This window comes from Carcharhinus amblyrhynchos, chromosome 10 (genome assembly GCF_965287045.1).
Source record: "Carcharhinus amblyrhynchos chromosome 10, sCarAmb.v2.hapA, whole genome shotgun sequence".
NCBI lineage: Eukaryota > Metazoa > Chordata > Chondrichthyes > Carcharhiniformes > Carcharhinidae > Carcharhinus > Carcharhinus amblyrhynchos.
In genome coordinates, this window is record NC_137333.1 from 46,307,672 (window position 1) to 46,326,947 (window position 19,276).

The 19,276-nt window shown below is 40.7% G+C and overlaps 1 protein-coding gene across 8 annotated transcripts in view; it reads right to left on the bottom strand.

Moving 5' to 3' along the window:
* The window catches only part of amotl1 (angiomotin like 1), a 127,718-nt gene that overhangs the window by 47,893 nt on the left and 60,549 nt on the right, over positions 1–19,276 (bottom strand). For all 8 annotated transcript variants that reach the window (XM_080196984.1, XM_080196983.1, XM_080196978.1 and 5 more), the window contains 2 exons: positions 17,678–17,951; positions 1,999–2,143 (listed from right to left, as the gene is read on the bottom strand). In XM_080196984.1, coding sequence (XP_080053110.1) covers positions 1,999–2,143; positions 17,678–17,951 — 419 coding nt within the window. The remainder of the gene's footprint in view (positions 1–1,998; positions 2,144–17,677; positions 17,952–19,276) is intronic.

Consider the following 19,276-nt stretch of genomic DNA (forward strand, 5'->3'; position numbering starts at 1 on the left):
AGATCATGACTGACCTTCTACCTCAACACCATTTTCACTGCACTATCCCCATTTCCCTGGATGTCTTTCCTATCTAGTAATCTATCCATCTGTCTTGAGCTTCCACATCCCTAAGAGGTACAGAATGCCAAAGATTCCATAAAAATTCCTCATTGTCTCAATCCTACCATAGACTACCCCTTAATCTAAATCCCCAGGTTCAAAACCACTCTGGTCAGGAGAAACATCCTTCCTGCTTCTACTCTGTTGAACCTTATAAAAAGAATTGTACACTTCAATGCGATTATCTCTCATTCTTCAAAATTATAGAGAATACAGACACTGTTTCTTCAATCTTTTCTCAGAGTGTAAACCCAGGGATCAGTCTGGAGGAGCTTTGTTGCATCCCCTTATATCCTACCTTAGCTAAGTGACCTAAGCTGCACATAATACTTCAGGTATGCACTCAGTAATTGCAGTATACTGCAATATAATTGCAGTAAGCCATCTTTACTTCTTTATTTAAATCCTCTTGCAATAAAGGCCTTTTGCCTTCCTAATTCCTGCATATGTTAGCTTTCAGTGACATGTGAACAAGGACACCCTTTGGACAGTTAACATTTCCCAATCTCATACGAAATACTTTGCATTTGTTTTACCTATGAAAGTGGATAACTTCACATTTTTCACATTATACTCAATTTGTCTTGTTCTTGCCCATTCCCACACCTGTCTAAATCCTTTTAAGTCATTTTGCATCCTCCTCACAACTCACATTCCCACACAGTTTTGTGTAATTGGCAAACTTGGAAATATTACATTTGGTTCCCTTATCCAAATCATCGACAGATTGATTGTGAAGAGATGATACCTAAGCACCGTTTCTTGTGGTGTCCCATTAGTCACAGCCTGCCAACCTGAGAAAGACCCATTTATCTTAGGCTTGTTTTCTGTCAGTTAGCCAATCCATATGAGTATCTCATGTGTTCCAATTTTGTTTACTAACCTCTTGTAGGGCCTTATTGAAAGCTTCTGAAAATCCAAATACACTTCATACATTGGTTCCCCCATATTTTTACAAATATTTATTCATTCATTCATGGGATGTGAGTGTTGTGACTAGGCCAATATTTATTGCCCATTCCTTAGTTGCCCTTCAGAAGGTGGTGGTGACCTGCCTTCTCAAACCACTGCTGTCATTTGGTGTAGTACACCTAGAGTGCTGTCAGGGAATTCCAGAATTTTGACCCAGTGATGATGAAGGAATGGGGTGATGTATTTCCAAGTTAAGGTGTGTGACACGGAGGGTAACTTCCTGATGGTGAGCTTCCATGCATCTGCTTCCCTTAGTCTTCCAGATGCTAGTGGTCATGGGCTTGGAAGGTGCTATCCACTCAGTTAGTTTTATTTCAAATATGATCTGTTAAATATGATTTCTCTTTCATAAAGCATATTTTTTCTGCCGGATCCTACCATTATTTCTCAAGTTTCCAGTTGTCTAGCATTTCCCTGACTGCTGATGTCAGACTAACAGGTCCATAGTTCCCTATTTTTTCCCCCATCCTTGCCAACAGTGCATTTCAATTCCCATACAGGCTGAGGTTAGCCCCATCTTCTCAACTTTTCCCCTCACCCGAGGTGTGGTGATAGGTTAAATCACTACCAGTCAGCTCTTTCCTTCAAAGGGGGCTGCAGCTTATGGCCAACTGGGGCTATGGTGACTTTATATTTCTCCCTCCATCCTTTCTTAAATAATGGGTTCCGGCTTGTTTTGTGATACCTGTTTCCATTCTCTTTGGCACTTATGTCAAGAAATCTTTTGTTGGTTAGCCTACCTTCCTCTCCCCATCATAGACCCCTAGCCCAGTGACTTAAAATTTCTTACATTTCTATTTTCTTCCATTCTGGTGAAAAGTAATTAACCTGAAATGTTAACTCTGTTGCTTCCAGTCTAGGGAGAACTTGAGAAGTCCAAAGCACTGGGTTTGAAGTTGTTTGTTTCCCCCCTTGAAGTATTACCTCTGAGGTCCCTGTTGAAGTCATGCAGCCTTCTTATTTCTCCTTCCAATTTATTCCTCATGGCTTTATCCAGAGTCTCTCGTTTGGTCGTGGACTTCATCAAGTTCTCATGGGCTTCGGAGATTCGCTGGATTTCCATTTCAAACTGTAAAAGAATACAAAAAGAAGTAGTGCAGCAATTGTTCAATTTTGTCTCCAGTCACATATGTTTACTTAGTAGGGCTATTCAGAGAAGATAGCACACGATTTTCTTGTTAAAAACATGTACATGTGACTTCATTAATGTAACTGGATATCAAAAACTCCTTTGAAGCTTATGCAGCCAAAATTGATTTCAAAAAAGTCAATTATATAACTGTAATCATTATGTGGAACATAGGGGAAAGTTTGCTTTCATACCAGCAGCAAAATGAAGGGAAGGCTATGCATTCTTATATCTCAATGGATTTTAATGGGAACTTTAATGGAATACTTCCATATATTCATTTATTATTTTTATAGCAGATAAACATTTATAATGTCCACCTGGAGTGGGAAATAGACAGTAGTGTAACAATGTAGGATAGTCCAAACTCTCCCTGTAGAAATCAGTAAATGGTGATCAAAAATGGGATTGTACTATTTACAATCTTAAGTTTAATTTCCAAAAATTATCCTTTTAAAGATGTCAGTGGGTTTGTACTTCCAATTAAAACCTTTAAACTTACACATTGCTGCACGCCCACAGAACAGAACTGGCGCTTTGACAAGATATAAACAGTGAAGTCCTTATATATTGGGTTGTTTACAAACGAGAATGCCCCTAAATGAATGTATTTCATGGAACAAATATGGATTTAGCAGCATTGAATAAGTTAGAAATAAATTCAGCTTGTGACCATTTGATCGTAAATGAAGAGTCATTAATAAGTTATCAAAAAAAACATATTCTATGGGGTGGAAAAAGACATTTCGAATGGATCTGAGGGAGTGGGGGCAAAATTAATTACAACTGGCTCTGAGTTGGACTTGGCTGGGAATGTTTTTTGGACAGGATACAGCAGGCCAGAAAGAACCTTCCCATCACTTTTCTGATAACATTCACTGCCCTAGCTCCAGGCTGGTATATGCTACAGCCTCATTTTCCTGCACAACCTGACCTTAGAAAAAGCGAGAGGGTTATTGGGTTTTTTTTTGGAGTTCACATTGATGGGATGTTATCTCACCTGAAGCCAGAGTACATCAGAAGAACACAGGTGCACAACTGCAATTTCTTCACGTGGCTTCAAATTATTTTATCACCAGTGCAGACTTGGAAACAGTTTGTCTTTTGAGTATTATCTATAAAGAGGCATTTGTGGGAACCAAGAGACAAGGAAGGACTTACAATTCCGCAAAAAAAAACTGCTTGGTCAAAAGTTCATGAGTAAACTGCCTACTTAGCAACAACCCCTTATAGATTTTTAACCACAAAAGTCCAGTTATATTACCCAACTCAAGTACTGGCATTCTACTGCTCTGCCCACCATGGAAATGTTCGTTGACCTCGGGCGAGAATTTCCAGTCTCGCTTGAGCGAGGCCATAAAATCCTACCCTAGGACATTTCTCTCAGACATTTTCCATTCTGACGTGGAATTCCAAAACAAGGTTCCGAAACAAACTGTTTTTCAAACACAAAGACTCTTCTGGCTTAACACTGGGGGGCTGCCTCCAATTTCAAACTTTCACAGCAACCAACAGATAAAGAAGACGGTATCAGGGCTTTCTCCCGCAGACACACCAACTCAAGTTAAACATCCTTCCTTATCTACCTTTTTATCCTTTCATTATTCTCAAACCCCTCTTTGAACTCAGCTTCTCCAAACATAAACATTTTTCATCTCTTCTATTTCTCCTCTACTTTCAGGCCAGTAAATTTTAATGCATCTTCCCATTTACTCATGAAAACTCCGTAATGCAAACATTCCTGGTAACTTCTCAACTCACTTTGAAGTGCAACAGCTCAAAAGAAACAAGTTTCCTACTTATGCAAATTTTGAATCCGAACTGTTTACCCATAACTCAAACGCACCAAAACCTCCCATTACATATGCATCAATCAACACCTTCAACCTTTCATCTCTTAGCCCTCACGGCCAAACTGTCTCTAGTAACCTTCTCCCTGAGTAATTAACCCTGGACATACACCTTTCTTTACCTTGACAGGATATCAACATAATACCTCAACAAATTAATACATCTCTCATCACAGCATATAGAGCAATTTTAGATAATTCAATACACAAGCATGAGGAAACCATGCAGCAAAATGCCCCACCTTTACAAAACAAATGGTGGACTACCACGTATCTTATCGTTTTGTGTATAATTGCAGATTCACCCTCATCTGAAGTTACTGTAATATTTGTACATAAACAAAACCAAGCACCATTAGCAGTGCTATCATTTTGACAGCAAAATATTGCCCATAGTGTAATACGCTACAATACTTATCACTTCCTGAATCATCATCATCAGGTCATGCAGTGCTGCAATGATATCTAATTTTAAAAGGAAGTGGATAAAAAGTCACTAATATGCAGGCAGTACAGAGAAAAGAAACAAAACTGATATCTACCTTAAGAGAGCTAGAAGAGTCTGAGAAGGAGCAAGATTAGTGGAAATGTTTCAGCATCAAGGAAAAATGTGTGACTGCAGGCATTATCATTCCCCTGCTCTTTGTCAGTTGGCAAAATTACGCATGTAGCCAATGTTAATGATTGGAAAAGCTGGCCGAATTCAGAATAATAAACTGGTAGTCCAAGAACAGAATAATTGTTTTAGTGTTCCAATGTACAGCAGTAGCTCAAGGAATGTGGACAGTCTCATCACATCCTTATGGTTAGAAACTATCTGAATATTCATGGAATATTATTTACGTCCATTCATGTGTGCACAGGCATGAAGCGGGATCTGATGGTCAACTGGATTCCATTCAGAACTTCCTAGACTTCTCACGGAGCCTGCCTTCCTCCACTTGCCATCTCCTTTCCACTGAGAAAGCAATAAAGTAATTGTCTGAGCAAACATGGCAGCAATCATTTAATTCATAAAAGGTAAACTGGCTTATCTGCAAATGTCCCCTTTGATCGTCTGGAAGGATCTTGCTGCATAGAGACTTAATGGTCTAATAACCTTCACAGCTACGAAAAGGGGAATCTTAATCATTGAGGGATTTGTAAATCAGGTCCAGCATAGTACTGTGTTGACTCTGTAGTGAATTGGAAAGGCTGAAACAGCTATCACGTGTTATACCCAGATAGAACTGGCATGATATATAAAAATGTTTGCTTAATATGGATGGCACACATACATTTTATAAGACACCTTTGCTCATAAGGATTCCAGCCCTTGATGAGCTTTCCTCATTGAATTCACAATCCACAGTGGGAACAGTCGAAGGAATTCCCATACTTCCAATTTCATAGGCTAAACATATTACACGCTATAACCTTTATAATACTTACTGGTATTGGAATTATCATTCTACTTTCCTTCTTTATCACACTGTAGCCGAAGATCTTACACCCGGTCCCTCTTGGCACAACGGTTGTACAGTAGGAATGCAGAGCCACATCATCTAATTAGCTAAAGATGCCCCATCAAAACATCTTTTATGAAAGCAATATTGGGGGATGGGGAGAATACCATTTTACCAAGTTCATGTTTCAGTGAAGACAGTAGCCTTGATATTGTCTATAAAAATGCTTTCCACAACTGATTACTACTGGATGCCAAGGAACCAACAATGCATGTTTTCAGTAGATCATGAAAAGGAACTGTGACTGATTTATGCACGATGATTCATGTTTGCTAAGTTGAGGCAGTGTGCTGCCCTAAACAAGGCACAAGATATGCAACTGGGCAGAATCATTGTTAGCTTCAGTGTAGAATTATATCAAATTAATGAAACTGTTGTCATGGGTCTTCAATTATAATATCCTTTGAGAAAAATTACTTAAAACGTTTGCATTTTACCCATTAGATTCAGAAATATAAAACAGCCTTCTTTTCAATCATCTGGAAAGTTTCGTCTTGCAAATAATTGTTCAGATTTCTCAATGTCTTTTGGAAAATTCCAATTATCCATACTTGAGAATCTAAAATAAATACTAGTCTCTATTGGACAAAAAGCTCTGAAAATGACAGACAGGCAGTCACAGGGTTAAACCTGTTATTGCAAGTACTCAGCCTATATTGATAACCAGTCTTCACAACTAAATATGGTTTAGGCTGAAAAATGTAATGTTTGTAGCAACCAGCTTCTGCTGGATAGACAAGGCCTCTGGACAAAATAAAAAGGTCTGCAAATTTGTAATTAATCTGATTTTGTTTGGTTCTGATAAGTATAATAGTTCCAGTTCAGTCTGACCTGTTATGATATCGCTGAAACATGTTGTACTCAACATGTATATGAACATAACAAAAGCATGAGGCAAAAGTTGCTCATTCAATGCAGTGAAGATTCCTGCAGAATAATCTCAAGAATGGAGGAGGAGGCCACATAGCACCAGATTGGTATCATGGGCAAACACCACAAAAGATCCATCTAGCCTTATCAATACACGCAACCAGGCCATTTTGACTGTGATCATTCATCCCCTGTGAGATATAAAAGCTGCTTCTCATCAAGTAACTTTGAAAGGGAATTTTTAAAAGACTAAGGACTATGTATCTGAATATTTCTTTTCTATTTTCTCTTTCTAAGCTTGTTAGCTGTTTTCCATTTTCATTCTTTCCAAACAGGAAAGAAACTCACCTAGATATTACATCAGACGGCCTCACCTTTGATCAGCTGACTCAGCGAGCGGAAACTACCATCCCTTGGTTCTGGATGTGCATCCTGATGTAAAAAGGGCTTACACCACAGGTGATATTGAAAAGTATAGTTATCTTAGAAAAGGGCATAGCCTTAAGGAGGTGTGAAACGCAGAAATGATTTGCTTTTAAGACTTCAGAGACCACCTGTACTGTTCATTCTATTAAACTCTACCTCCTTTCCTAAAGACTTTAAAGTAAAAATATTGCTTTCACCATATAACCAGTAACTGCCTGCAGGTTAATGAACTAGATTGAGAATATATTCAACCACAGAAAACATTACAACGGCACCTAACTCATGCATTTGTCCGTTCAGGACTCACTGGATGATCAAAGGAAAACATGGCAGCTTCTTGCCCTTTGCCCCTTAGCCCAGGTACATCAAAGCCAATTTTAGCACTGTACTGCCATCCTGGTGGAGGTAAGCTAATTAAGGAGGAAATTTATCCTGGACTAGTTGTCCTAAATGGTTCAGTTCCAAAAGTGGGCAGTGCATATACTCTATGAACCACTAAAGAACAGAATGTACAAACACAAGAACACTCAAGGGCAAAAAACTAATCAATCACCTTACCCATCAGAGCTCATCCTTCTGGTACTCTCAACTTCCAACCTTGTATTCAACTGCATTTTGAATGCTCCTAATTCTTCCTAATATTTATTTAATTTTACTTTTTGCTGATGTAAATGTATTTCATCTGAACCCACTAGCCTGACTTGCACTAATATAGTACTAAATTCACTTCTATATATAATCATCACTTAAGAATGAGATGCCTTCCTTTCCCCCAGAATGTAACACATAAGCTTCTTCGGTTTTTTTTCTAGCTCATTTGCTTTACTTTTCTATCTGCACATCGCTGCATCCTCTGTACTGTACGTACATCTTTTCTGTGGCACAGTTATTAGAACACAGTATGAACCTCTCAATACACAAATTCTTGGTGGAACTTCGCAGAGATGAATGCTTTGCATTCTAGTTACGTTCTGAAGATGATACTGGTGACTTGTCAAATACCAGCTTGAACAACATCATAGCTGAAAAAAGGAAATGCCTTTCATGATCACAGCCATTTTAAGTATTTTTGTAATGTATTCACTGTTTTAATGTAGGAAATACAGAGGCTAACGTATGCACAGCAAATCTCTTTAAACAGTAACGCGATAAAGACCAGGTAATCTGATTTTGTGATTCTGATTAAGGAATATTGGCCTGGATACCAGGGATAACTCCCTTGCTCTTCATCAAAATAATGTTAAGTTTTTTTACATCCACTGCAGAGGACAGTTAGTCCCTCTGTTTAACATTGAATCTGAAAGATAGCACCTTTAATAATGTTGTGTTAGTCTTGCATTTAGTGTCAAATTCATACAGCTGGACTTCTGATTCAGATGTCAAAGTGTTACCACAGCTACCAGTTCAACTGCTTAAATCCCCAGTTCCAACTTGGACAGAACCAAATGTTAGAAGTTAACAGCTTCACTGACTTCGATAGTCATTGGCAGTGGCATTTGGAAAGTCGATCTGGGTTGCAGGTCATTGCACACGGGCTTTTAAAATAAAAGAGTAGCAGGTGATAAAGACACACTTTTCTTCACTCAACCCTGGGTCCATATACAAATTGTGGAGGAAGGCAGTGTTGGGATGGCCTCATTCAATTACGTAGCACTCTTCTGTTATCCTTAAATGAAAACTAGGGAATCACATAAGTAAATATGTGTTGCTGAAACTATACTGTGATGAGAATGTCCTTCCCTCTGGCTATTTGAAGTACAGTTCTGTAGCTCACAAAAACAATAAAAACACTGAAATATGTAGACAAAGCTGAGATACAGGCAAACATTATCCAGGCAGTGAGAATCTTTGAATTGACAACTTGGCTGAGTTGGCATATGACTCAAGTACACCTCAAGTTATACGTGTGTAAGGTACAACAATGGAAATCATGTCTAATGGGACTGAAATCAAAGCAAATTTGGACCTCTTACACAGCCATGATGGGAAAAATATACAAGTGTTCCAATTTCATCCAGACAGGTAATTTTGGTGGAACGGGGCAGCCATAACCACGTTTAAACAGATGCTGCCCTAAAATACAATCCTCAAAATGGAGATGTATTCGTATAACAAACTTCTCTCAAGAGATGGGTTTTCACCCTCAGTTTCTAAAGTGGACACTTTTAGAACATTAAAACTGGAAAAACTCAGCAGGTTTGGAAACATCTGGAAACAGAAACTGAGTTATGCTCAGCCCACAAGCGTAGTCATAACTTTTTTGTCATTTGCCATTTCAATTCACCATCACCCCCCATGTCCACAGTTCTGTCCTCCGCCTGTGACAGTGTTCCAGTGAAAACCAATGCAAAGCGGCACTTTACAGCCTTCTGGACTTAACATTGAGCTCAACAATTTCAGACCATGAACTTTGTCCTCAATTCTGATATTCATTTCTCCCAAATTCTTAACTTTTTATGCTTTGCTTTCAGAGTGCTGACCCTTATTCTGTTATCTGTGGTGAGATCCTCCAGCCCACTTGTCCCAAAACCAAGGAATCCTGCCCAAGGTCAACGGTCCTCCCCCCACCTGCTACGATTCCCATGGCAGGCAGGATGGGAGAATTCCTATCCGATCTTTATGCCACTATTAGCACATGCCTCAGTCTTTAACACTGTCATTACTGCACTCATTGTCTTGTGTCCAAGACATCTTTGTTAAATTCCTCCTGAGCTCCCGCTTGTTCTTTTATTTAGTTCCATACACCCCATGCTCTTCAACAATATAAAACCCATTAGATTTCTACCTCTTATCAGCTCTGAAGAGTCACACAGACACAAAGCATTAACTCTTATTTCTCTCTCCACAGACTCTGCCAGATGTGCTGAGTGTTTCCAACATTTTCTGCTTTCACTTCAATTTCCAGTATATTGCTTTTACTTTTAGAACATGCTCACCATTTAATTTAGAGGGCCATCTCCCATAACAATAACAGTATGAAAGGCTAATAGCAACAGAGTTCTCTTGCTTCACCAACCAGAATACATTACATTGTAGAAGGAAAGATGGAAAAATAAATAAAACAGACTTACTGGAATAGCAGAGGCCAAGTCAACAATTCACGACAGTGATGCCAAAGAAGTTAAAACTTTCAATTTCTTTGAATACTTTTTCGTGCTCAACTTTAGTAATGTAACCCAGATTAAATAGACAAATACATGTCTTGTATATCAAATCCTGCAGCAGATTATAACAATTATTTTTATATCAGGGGTTTATGTCAGATTTCAAACCTATTACTTACACTATCTTAACAAATGCTCTGGCATTTATTGTGCTTCATACCATTCAACAGAGTGCAACAAGCAGTGTGGATAAGTGGATCCAATAGATATAGTGTATCTGGATTTCCAAAGGCCCTTTGATAAGTTGCCACATAAAAGGTTACTACACAAGATGGTGGTGGAGTAATATATTAGCATGGATAGAGGATTGGCTAACAGGAAATTGATCATTTTCAGGTTGGCAAAACTTAAACTAGTGGAGTGCCACAGGGATTAGTGTGAGGCCTCAACTATTTATAATCTATATTAATGACTTGGGAGAAGGGACCCGACATTATTATAGCCAAATTTGCTAACCATACCTTTATCAGAATCCATTTGCCAACCAATCAGCACTCTCATCTCATGCAGTATAAATTGCTGTTCCCTTTACATTCTTGAAAATTGTCCTGATGAGTGCAAACAAAAAGCTTCAACAACATGTGGCTTTTTTCAGCAACACTGAAGGTCTCTACCACTAAGCAACAATAAAAAGTGGACTGATTCTTACTTTAAATACAACATACCACACTATGCATGTGTTTTTAACAAGCTACAAATGTCATGTACGTGTTTTTAATAAGCTACAAATGTCAAGGCTGCAAAATTACAGATTTATAATGGGAAACTAGTATGAAAGCACAAACCATTGTCCATAGAGTGAATTTTATTGGGTGGAGTGGAATGTATTGCTCCCCTCACCCCATCCCCAGTAGAAAAGGCAGTTTTGAGATGACCAATATTTTAAAATACTGTCCTGCAGTGACAATATGCTGGAGGCAGTCTTGACAAGCCTAGAATGGGCAGCACAGTGATCAGCACTGTTGCCCCATAGCACCAAGGACTCAGGATTGATTCCAGCCCAGGGTGGTATTGTACAGAGTTTGCTCATTCTCCCTATGTTTCTTCCTGGAGCTCCGGTTTCCTCACACAGTCCAAAGACGTGAAGGTTAGGTGAATTGACAATGTCAAATTGCCCTATAGTGTCCCAAAATGTGTAGGATAGATAGAGTAATTATGGTAAATGCACATGGTTACATGATTTGGGGTAGGGGAGTACCATCTTCTGGGTGGAGTGCCAATCTGTTTTAATCTGAAGTTGTTAGAAAATGGGCTGGCCTTCATTCTGCTTTCCCTAGCCAAATGTATTAATGTGGAGGTGGAAACGGGCTCTTAACGAGCCATTAATTGATCAAGTAAGGGCCTTAATAGGCCTAAAGTGGGCTGACCTATCCATCACGAGGACAACCCAGGGGTGGACATGGTGGCAATGGGCTAGCTGCCCATTCTATTTTATGTATCCAGCCCTGCCTGCAAATATGTCAGCAGAGAGTCATAAAATTCCCCAGAGATGGGAGCATGCACAAAATCATTTTATGATTTTTTTCACAAAACTCATTGTAAAAGCCCAATATATAGTGTTGATCCCCATTCAGTAACAGTATGGTCTGTACAAAGCTGGACTGGCACAGGCATGGAAGTCTTCTCTGTGTTAATTCCAGTTAAGCCACGTGGCCCAAGTACACAAACATCTGAGGAAAAATTCTATTTTTGGTACATAAACGCTTTACTAGATTAACATCAAAATTGCAGTGCAATTTCAATATCTTACATTAAATATAACATTAACAACCCTGTACTTAACATTCTTGGATCTGAGGCTTTTCACAGCATAAGTGGGGGAAGAGGAGCGAGGGGACAAATTGGATACTGGCCAGGAACTAAGAAGAGGAATTGGAGTAGGTTACCAAAACAGAGGTTCAAGATGCAAAGTTTGGAGCTGGTTTTGAAAAGTTTCAGAGAATCTTAATGTTGAAGGCTAGATCATTGATAGTGCAATAGATGTAGTGGAAATATAATGCACAAGTTGGCAAATTCCAACATTAGAAAGTACGAGATTGCATTTAAAATGACCAGCATCACATTTTTGGCAAGATGGTTGGCACATATCCAAAACTCTGACACTTATAAATTATCCTGCTTAATGAGTTTAAAGTTTCTTCCATCTTGGCCATCTATTTATTTGGACTACAATAAACAGATACAGAACTGAGAATTCAAAGCATGCAAGAATAATTGTTTATTCTTCTAAAGTGACACACATCATATTAAAACATTCACACAGAATTGAAATAGAGATTAATCAGTTGTTTATGCAACTTTCAGATCACTCTAAGAGTCTAATTCCTCCCAGTTTCACTCCTCCTCTTTTGAAGAAAAACGACAGTATGATACCAGAAATATTTATTGTTGGTTATCTTTCCCCCTCTTTTCCTAACTCAAGTAGCATGCTTGCAGTCTGGAGCATGAACAATGGTGGATATTTTTTGTATTTTGCTAGTATGGTATGGTGGCACAGTGGTTAGCACTGCTGCCTCACAGAGCCAGGGGCCTGGGTTCAATTCTGGTCTTGGGTCACTGTGTGTAAAGTATGCATGTTCTCCCCATGTCTAGTGGGTTTCTTCCAGGTGCTTCATTTCCTTCCACACTCTAAAGGTGTGCCAGTTAGGCTGATTGGCCAAATTGACCCTTAGCGTCAGGGGGATTAGCAGGGTAAGTATGTGGGATTATGAGGATAGGCTTTGGAAGATTGTTGTCAGTGTAGGCTCAATGCATCGAATAGCCTCCTTCTGCACTGTAGAGATTATTAATTGATTCCAATCAGAGTTGCAGATGATAATTGTGGGGCCCTAATTTGCAAAGATAAGTTAACCTAATTAATTTTAAATCCCCCTTTGCCTACTCCTAGCAACTCACACTGATGTGGCTATTGTCAAACACTGTACATGCTGGAAAATATAATCATTTTTGGCATGATGGCACAATAGTTAGCACTGCTGCCTCACAGATCCAGGGACTCAGGTTCAATTCTCAGCTCAGATCACAGTGAAGAGTTTGTGCGTTCTCCCTGTGTCTGCATGGGTTTCCTCTGGGTGCTCTGATTTCCTCCCACAATCCAAAGATGTGTGGGTTAGGTTGATTGGCCATGCTAAATTGCCCCTCATTGTCAGGGGAACTAGTTAGGATAAACTAGTTAGCAAGGGATGATATTGGAGCCAAGGAGCAGAGGGTGGAATCATTGTGGGTGGAGATTAGGAACAGCAAAGGGAGGAAGACGCTGGTGGGTGTCGTCTATAGGCCTCCGAATAATGATCTGGAGGTGGGGCGGGCTGTTAACGCGCAAATAAGTGCGGTGTGTAGGAATGGGACGGCCGTAGTTATGGGGGATTTCAATCTGCATATTGATTGGTCGACCCATGTTGGACGTGGGGGGCTCGAGGAAGAGTTCTTGGAATGCTGCCGGGATAGTTTCCTCGAACAGTGTGTGTTGGAGCCGACGAGGGAGCGAGCTATCTTGGATCTGGTGCTATGTAATGAAGCGGGTAGAATTAGGGACCTTGTGGTGAAGGATCCTCTTAGGGAGAGTGATCATTGTATGGTGGAGTTTCTGGTGCAGTTGGAGGAGGAGAAAGTGGGTTCCCGGACACGCGTCCTTTGTTTGAATAGAGGGGAGTACGGTAGGATGAGAGAAGAATTAGCGAATGTGGACTGGGGGAGCGCGTTGGAGGGAGGGTCTGTTGAGGAGCAGTGGAGGATCTTTAAGGAGATCTTTCTTGGTGCTCAGCGGAAATTTATTCTGATGGTCAAAAAGGACTGTAGGAGGAGAGGTAATAAGCCGTGGATAACGAAGGAGGTGAAGGAAAGTATTAAATTAAAAGCGGAGGCGTTTAGAGTAGCTAACAGTAGTGGGCGAGAAGAGGATTGGGAGAGGTTTAAATGTCAACAAAGATTGACAAAGAAGTTGATAAAGAAGGGTAGGAGAAACTATGAAGCTGGGCTAGCACTTAATATAAAAAAGGATAGCAAGAGTTTTTATAAATATATAAAAAGAAAGGCTGGCTAGGGTGAATGTTGGTCCTTTAGAGGATAAGAAAGGGGACATAGTGGTAGGGGATGGGGATATGGCTAAGGTATTGAATAACTTTTTTGTTTCTGTCTTCACGGAGGAGGACGTGAATAATTTGCCGGGTGTTAGCGATGGAAAGGTGGTAGGACTGGAGGGTCTTAATGACATTACTGTTACTAGAGAGGCGGTGCTCGACAGGCTGGAGGGGCTGATTGTGGACAAGTCCCCAGGACCGGATGGAATGCATCCGAGGGTTCTGAAAGAAATGGCAGAGGTGATAGTGGATGCCTTGGTGGTTATTTTCCAGACGTTGCTGGATTCCGGGGAAGTGCCGGATGATTGGAAAACGGCTAATGTTACACCGTTGTTTAAGAAGGGTGCCAGGCAAAAGGCGGGGAATTATAGGCCGGTTGGTTTAACGTCTGTGGTAGGTAAAATGTTAGAATCTGTCATTAAGGAGGAAATTGCGAGTCATCTTGAAGGGAATTGCTTGATAGAGCAGACGCAGCACGGTTTCATTAAAGGGAAGTCGTGTCTGACAAATTTACTGGAGTTCTATGAGGATGTGTCTAGGGCAGTCGATAGAGGAGAGCCGGTGGATGTGGTCTTTCTAGATTTTCAGAAGGCGTTTGACAAAGTGCCTCACAAGAGGTTATTGCAGAAGGTCGAGTGTCATGGAGTTGGGGGTAGGGTATTAGCGTGGATAGAGGATTGGTTGTCAAATAGGAGGCAGAGAGTGGGGGTCAACGGGTGCTATTCGGATTGGCGGATGGTGGCTAGTGGAGTGCCCCAGGGGTCGGTGCTGGGGCCTCAGCTTTTTACTATTTATATAGATGATCTGGAGGAGGGAACCGAGTGTAGAGTGTCGAAATTTGCTGATGACACCAAGATTGGGGGAAACGGCAAATTGTGCGGAGGGTGTGGAGAGTCTGCAGAAGGATCTAGATAGGCTGGGCAAATGGGCCAGGAAATGGCAAATAGAATTTAATGTTGACAAGTGTGAGGTGGTCCACTTTGGTAGGAAGAATGGTAGGAAGGACTATTACTTACGGGGCAAAAAACTGCAGCAGGCGACGGTGCAGAGGGACCTCGGGGTCCTTGTGCATGAGTCGCAAAAACCCAGCTTGCAGGTGCAGCAGGTGGTCAGGAAGGCGAATGGGATGCTGGCCTTCATAGCGAGGGGGATTGAATATAAAAGTAGGGAGGTCTTGCTGCGGCTATATAGGGCATTGGTGAGGCCGCAGCTGGAGTACTGTGTGCAGTTTTGGGCGCCGCACCTGCGCAAAGATATTTTGGCCTTGGAGGGAGTGCAGAGGAGGTTTACTAGGCTGATACCAGAGTTGAGGGGGTTGAGCTATGGAGGAGAGGCTGAATAAACTGGGCTTGTACTCGTTAGAGTTTAGAAGAATGAGGGGAGATCTCATTGAGACGTATAAGATGATGAATGGGATGGATAGGATAGAGGTGGAAAGACTCTTCCCGCTCAAAAAAGACAGTAGGACTAGGGGGCACAGCCTCAAGATAAAAGGGGGGCGGTTTAGAACGGAGTTGAGGAGGAACTTCTTCACTCAAAGGGTGGTGAATCTCTGGAATTCTCTGCCCGTTGAAGTGGTGGAGGCTGCCTCGCTAAATATTTTTAAGACGCGGGTTGATGGGTTTTTGATAGGAGAGAGGATTAGGGGTTATGGGGAGAGGGCGGGAAAGTGGAACTGAGCAGCGACAGATCAGCCATGATCTTATTGAATGGCGGGGCAGGCTCGAAGGGCTGGATGGCCTACTCCTGCTCCTATTTCTTATGTTCTTATGTTCTTATAAATGGGGTTACAGAGATAGGACTGTAGTGAGATTGTGGTCGGTGCTGACTTGATGGGCCAAATGGTGTCCTTCTGCACTGTAGGCATTCTATGATTGTACAGGAGAACATCACACATCTCCAGGCTAATACCCATCTTGCTGCTGCTTCTTCCTCCAATGACTCTTCCAGCACAAAGTTAACATACACCACAATGTAACACAATATATATTGGGAAGTCACACTGAAATGTGTTATTGATATTGTAGTTCTTGTTCCTTTTTGTGCTTCTCTTGGTGTCCTTGAGCAGCCAAATTTTTTGATCTTGGGGAATGTTAGCCCCACCTCTCAATACACAACAGTATTTATTCCAACTACTATAAGAATCATAGAATCCTACAGTGCAGGAGGCCATTTGGCCCATCGAGTCTGCACCAACCACAATCGATCCAGGTCTCTTCCCATAACCACATGCTAGCTAGTTCCCCTGACACTAAGGGACAATTTAGCATGGCCAATCAACCTAACCTGCACATCCTTGGATTGTGAGGAAACCTGAGCACCCGGAGGAAACATACTCAGACACAGTGAGAATGTGCAAATTCCACACAGACAGTGACCTAAGCTATGAATCGAACCCAGCTCTCTGGCACTGAGGCCACTGTGCCTTCCCAAGCATCTGCATTGATACATTTAGACTGGGTTTCGTTTCAGATTTCAATCTGGGAGTACCAGGTGAAGTACACAGTTTTAGCGTTGAGGAACTAGCTCAGGCAACAGTAAAAGATAGTGAAGCAATTGGATGGAAGGAATTTAAAACCACCTCATCAGCAGAGCCTCAGGTGTTAACCAACGTATGTCTACAAAAGAATGATAGCTTCTGGAATCATTTGAGAGGTGTGACATTAAATGTGAAGGATTAAGTAGCCCTATCCATACATTAGATTTTAACCACTTCACAGAATTGCCATTAGTATGTGGTGCCTCCAGATAGTAACTGAAACCCTAAGTAGAACTGTTGGTTTGCATAGTGGTTAGCACTACTGCCTCACAGTGCCAGGGACCCAGGTTCAATTCCCTGTTAATTGACACAACAGAGATGCTCAGCTTAACAATGCAATGAGAGTACCCACCAGCAAAAGTAGGTGCTGTTGAAGAAGTTCCTTCTCAGAAAGCTCAATACCATTTCACCCAACTGTCCATGCAAATAATCCAGAGACAGCAATCGCAGACATGGTGCAGGGAAGAAAACCTTGCGATCCAGGAGGAGATAAGGAACCACACGTACACCAAGGAGCACGATCATTCCCCCCTCTCAATTGGATAGCAGCTTGAAGGCGAGTTAGATTAGATAATAGGATATTTTCATCAGGTGTCGCAGCTGAAACATTGGGAATGCTGCAAACCAGGCAAGTTGCCTTTTCATCCTATTTTCATTTGAGCCTTGCCCAACATGATTACACATCAGGACTTCAAGCGCACAGGTTGGCACTGTTCACAATGTGTGTAACAAAAATATAATATAAATGAAAATCATTTGCTGGAAAAATAACACACAAATGTTTAGATTTCTTTTGATGTAATGCATTTACTTTTCTCACAATGCAACTTAGTTCGTATTTTATATTATTTACTATTGCTTCAGCTTGAAAAACAAACAATGGCAGCAATGCTATTAATATAGTTTAAAAATCTGCTGGTTATATAAAACAGTATAAACAGCCATATGGCCAACAACTGCTACAAACACTTCAACAATGAACTATCTTTGGATCCTTTGGAACTTGGCTTGAATTCAATTTGAAATAAAGAACCACTATACCTTTTGTAGTTTTGCAGTTTTTTCATAGAAGCCTTCCAGCTCCTGGCGAAGGCAACGGTTTTCTTCTGATAATATCTCCACCATCTGCTGAGCTCGTGTCACAATTGCAACTGCATCAACTGAAAGCTGCTGATTTGATACCGGAGGTGGCTGAGGCTGGGCAGGAACAGGCTGCAACAGTGCAAGTTGCAACTGATTCTTTTCCAAGGAGCTCTGGGAAGACATAGGGCTGTGGTGCTGTGATGGCAATGTTTGGAAAAATGCCTGGCATTGTCTGGAAAAAAAAACACAAAGAAAAATGGAAAATCAATGGACTAGTACTTAGCAACCTACATGGTGAATACTTCAGAATTTTAGCTATAACCAAAAAAGTTAAAGTCACAGGGCTTATGGACAATTGTACTAAAGTTCAATAGTTTATTTATTAGTGTCACAAGTAGGCTTACATTAACACTGCAATTAAGCTACTGTGAAAATCCCCTAATCACCACACTCTAGCACCTGTTCAGGTACAATGAAGGAGAATTTAACATGGCCAATGCATCTAACCAGCACACCTTTCAAATCGTGGGAGGAAATACACGCAAACACAGGGAGAACGTGCAGACTCCGCACAGACAGTGATCCAAGTCAGGAATTGAACTTGGGTCCCTGGTGCCGTGAGGCAACAGTGCTAACCACTGTGCCACCATGCAACACTACTATATAACAAGACGACAAGGCCAGGCCCTAAGCTCTAGAAATCCCTCTGTAAACACCTTCACCTTTCTCTCCTGTGTAAAACTTATCAGTTTGATCAAACTTTTAGTCACCTGCTCCATTATCCCCTTATGTGGTTTGGTGTCGAGATTTTACCTGATATAGTTTTTGTGAAGCCCCTCAGGACCACAATGTTCAAAGTCCACAGACTAATCATGACTTCATCCATAATCAATTCTATGATAGATCCACATGTTGAACAAGACTGCATTATCAAACCAATGTTCAACACAGTTTTAGTTTATCATTTCTACTCTTTAGTTCCATCTCTCTGGAAATAAATCCTACTGCTCGAATTGTTTTTATGGCTTTATCAACCTGCATCACTACTTTTTGTCATTTCTGTATCTGTACTCAAAATTTCTTTACACTTTTACCCTGTTTACATTTCCATTTTCCAATCAATATGGGGCCTTATTATTTTTATTGCCAAACTGTAATACTTCTGATTTCTGCTGAAATTCATTTGCTCATTCTGCAAATTTATGAATATCTCCTTGTAACTTGTTCCAGAGCTGAGTATTGACAATCCCTGGCACCCGATTTAAATTGTTAATATAAATTGTGAATGGTGGTCCCAGCACGATCCTGAGGATCCCTACCTGGTCATGCAACACTTTTAGAAATTGATGCTAATTATTCCTTATATTTCTAGATTATTTTTCCATTCTCTCCTTTAGTGGAGATTCCATTATTTTTCCAACTGCTGAAGTTAAACTGACTGGCTGATCTTTACCTGAACATGTTGTAACTCCCTTCTTTAATTTCAGTATATATCAGTCATTTGGCATTTATTAAATTATTAAATATAAATAGCACTTCCTCAATCCTCTGTGGGGG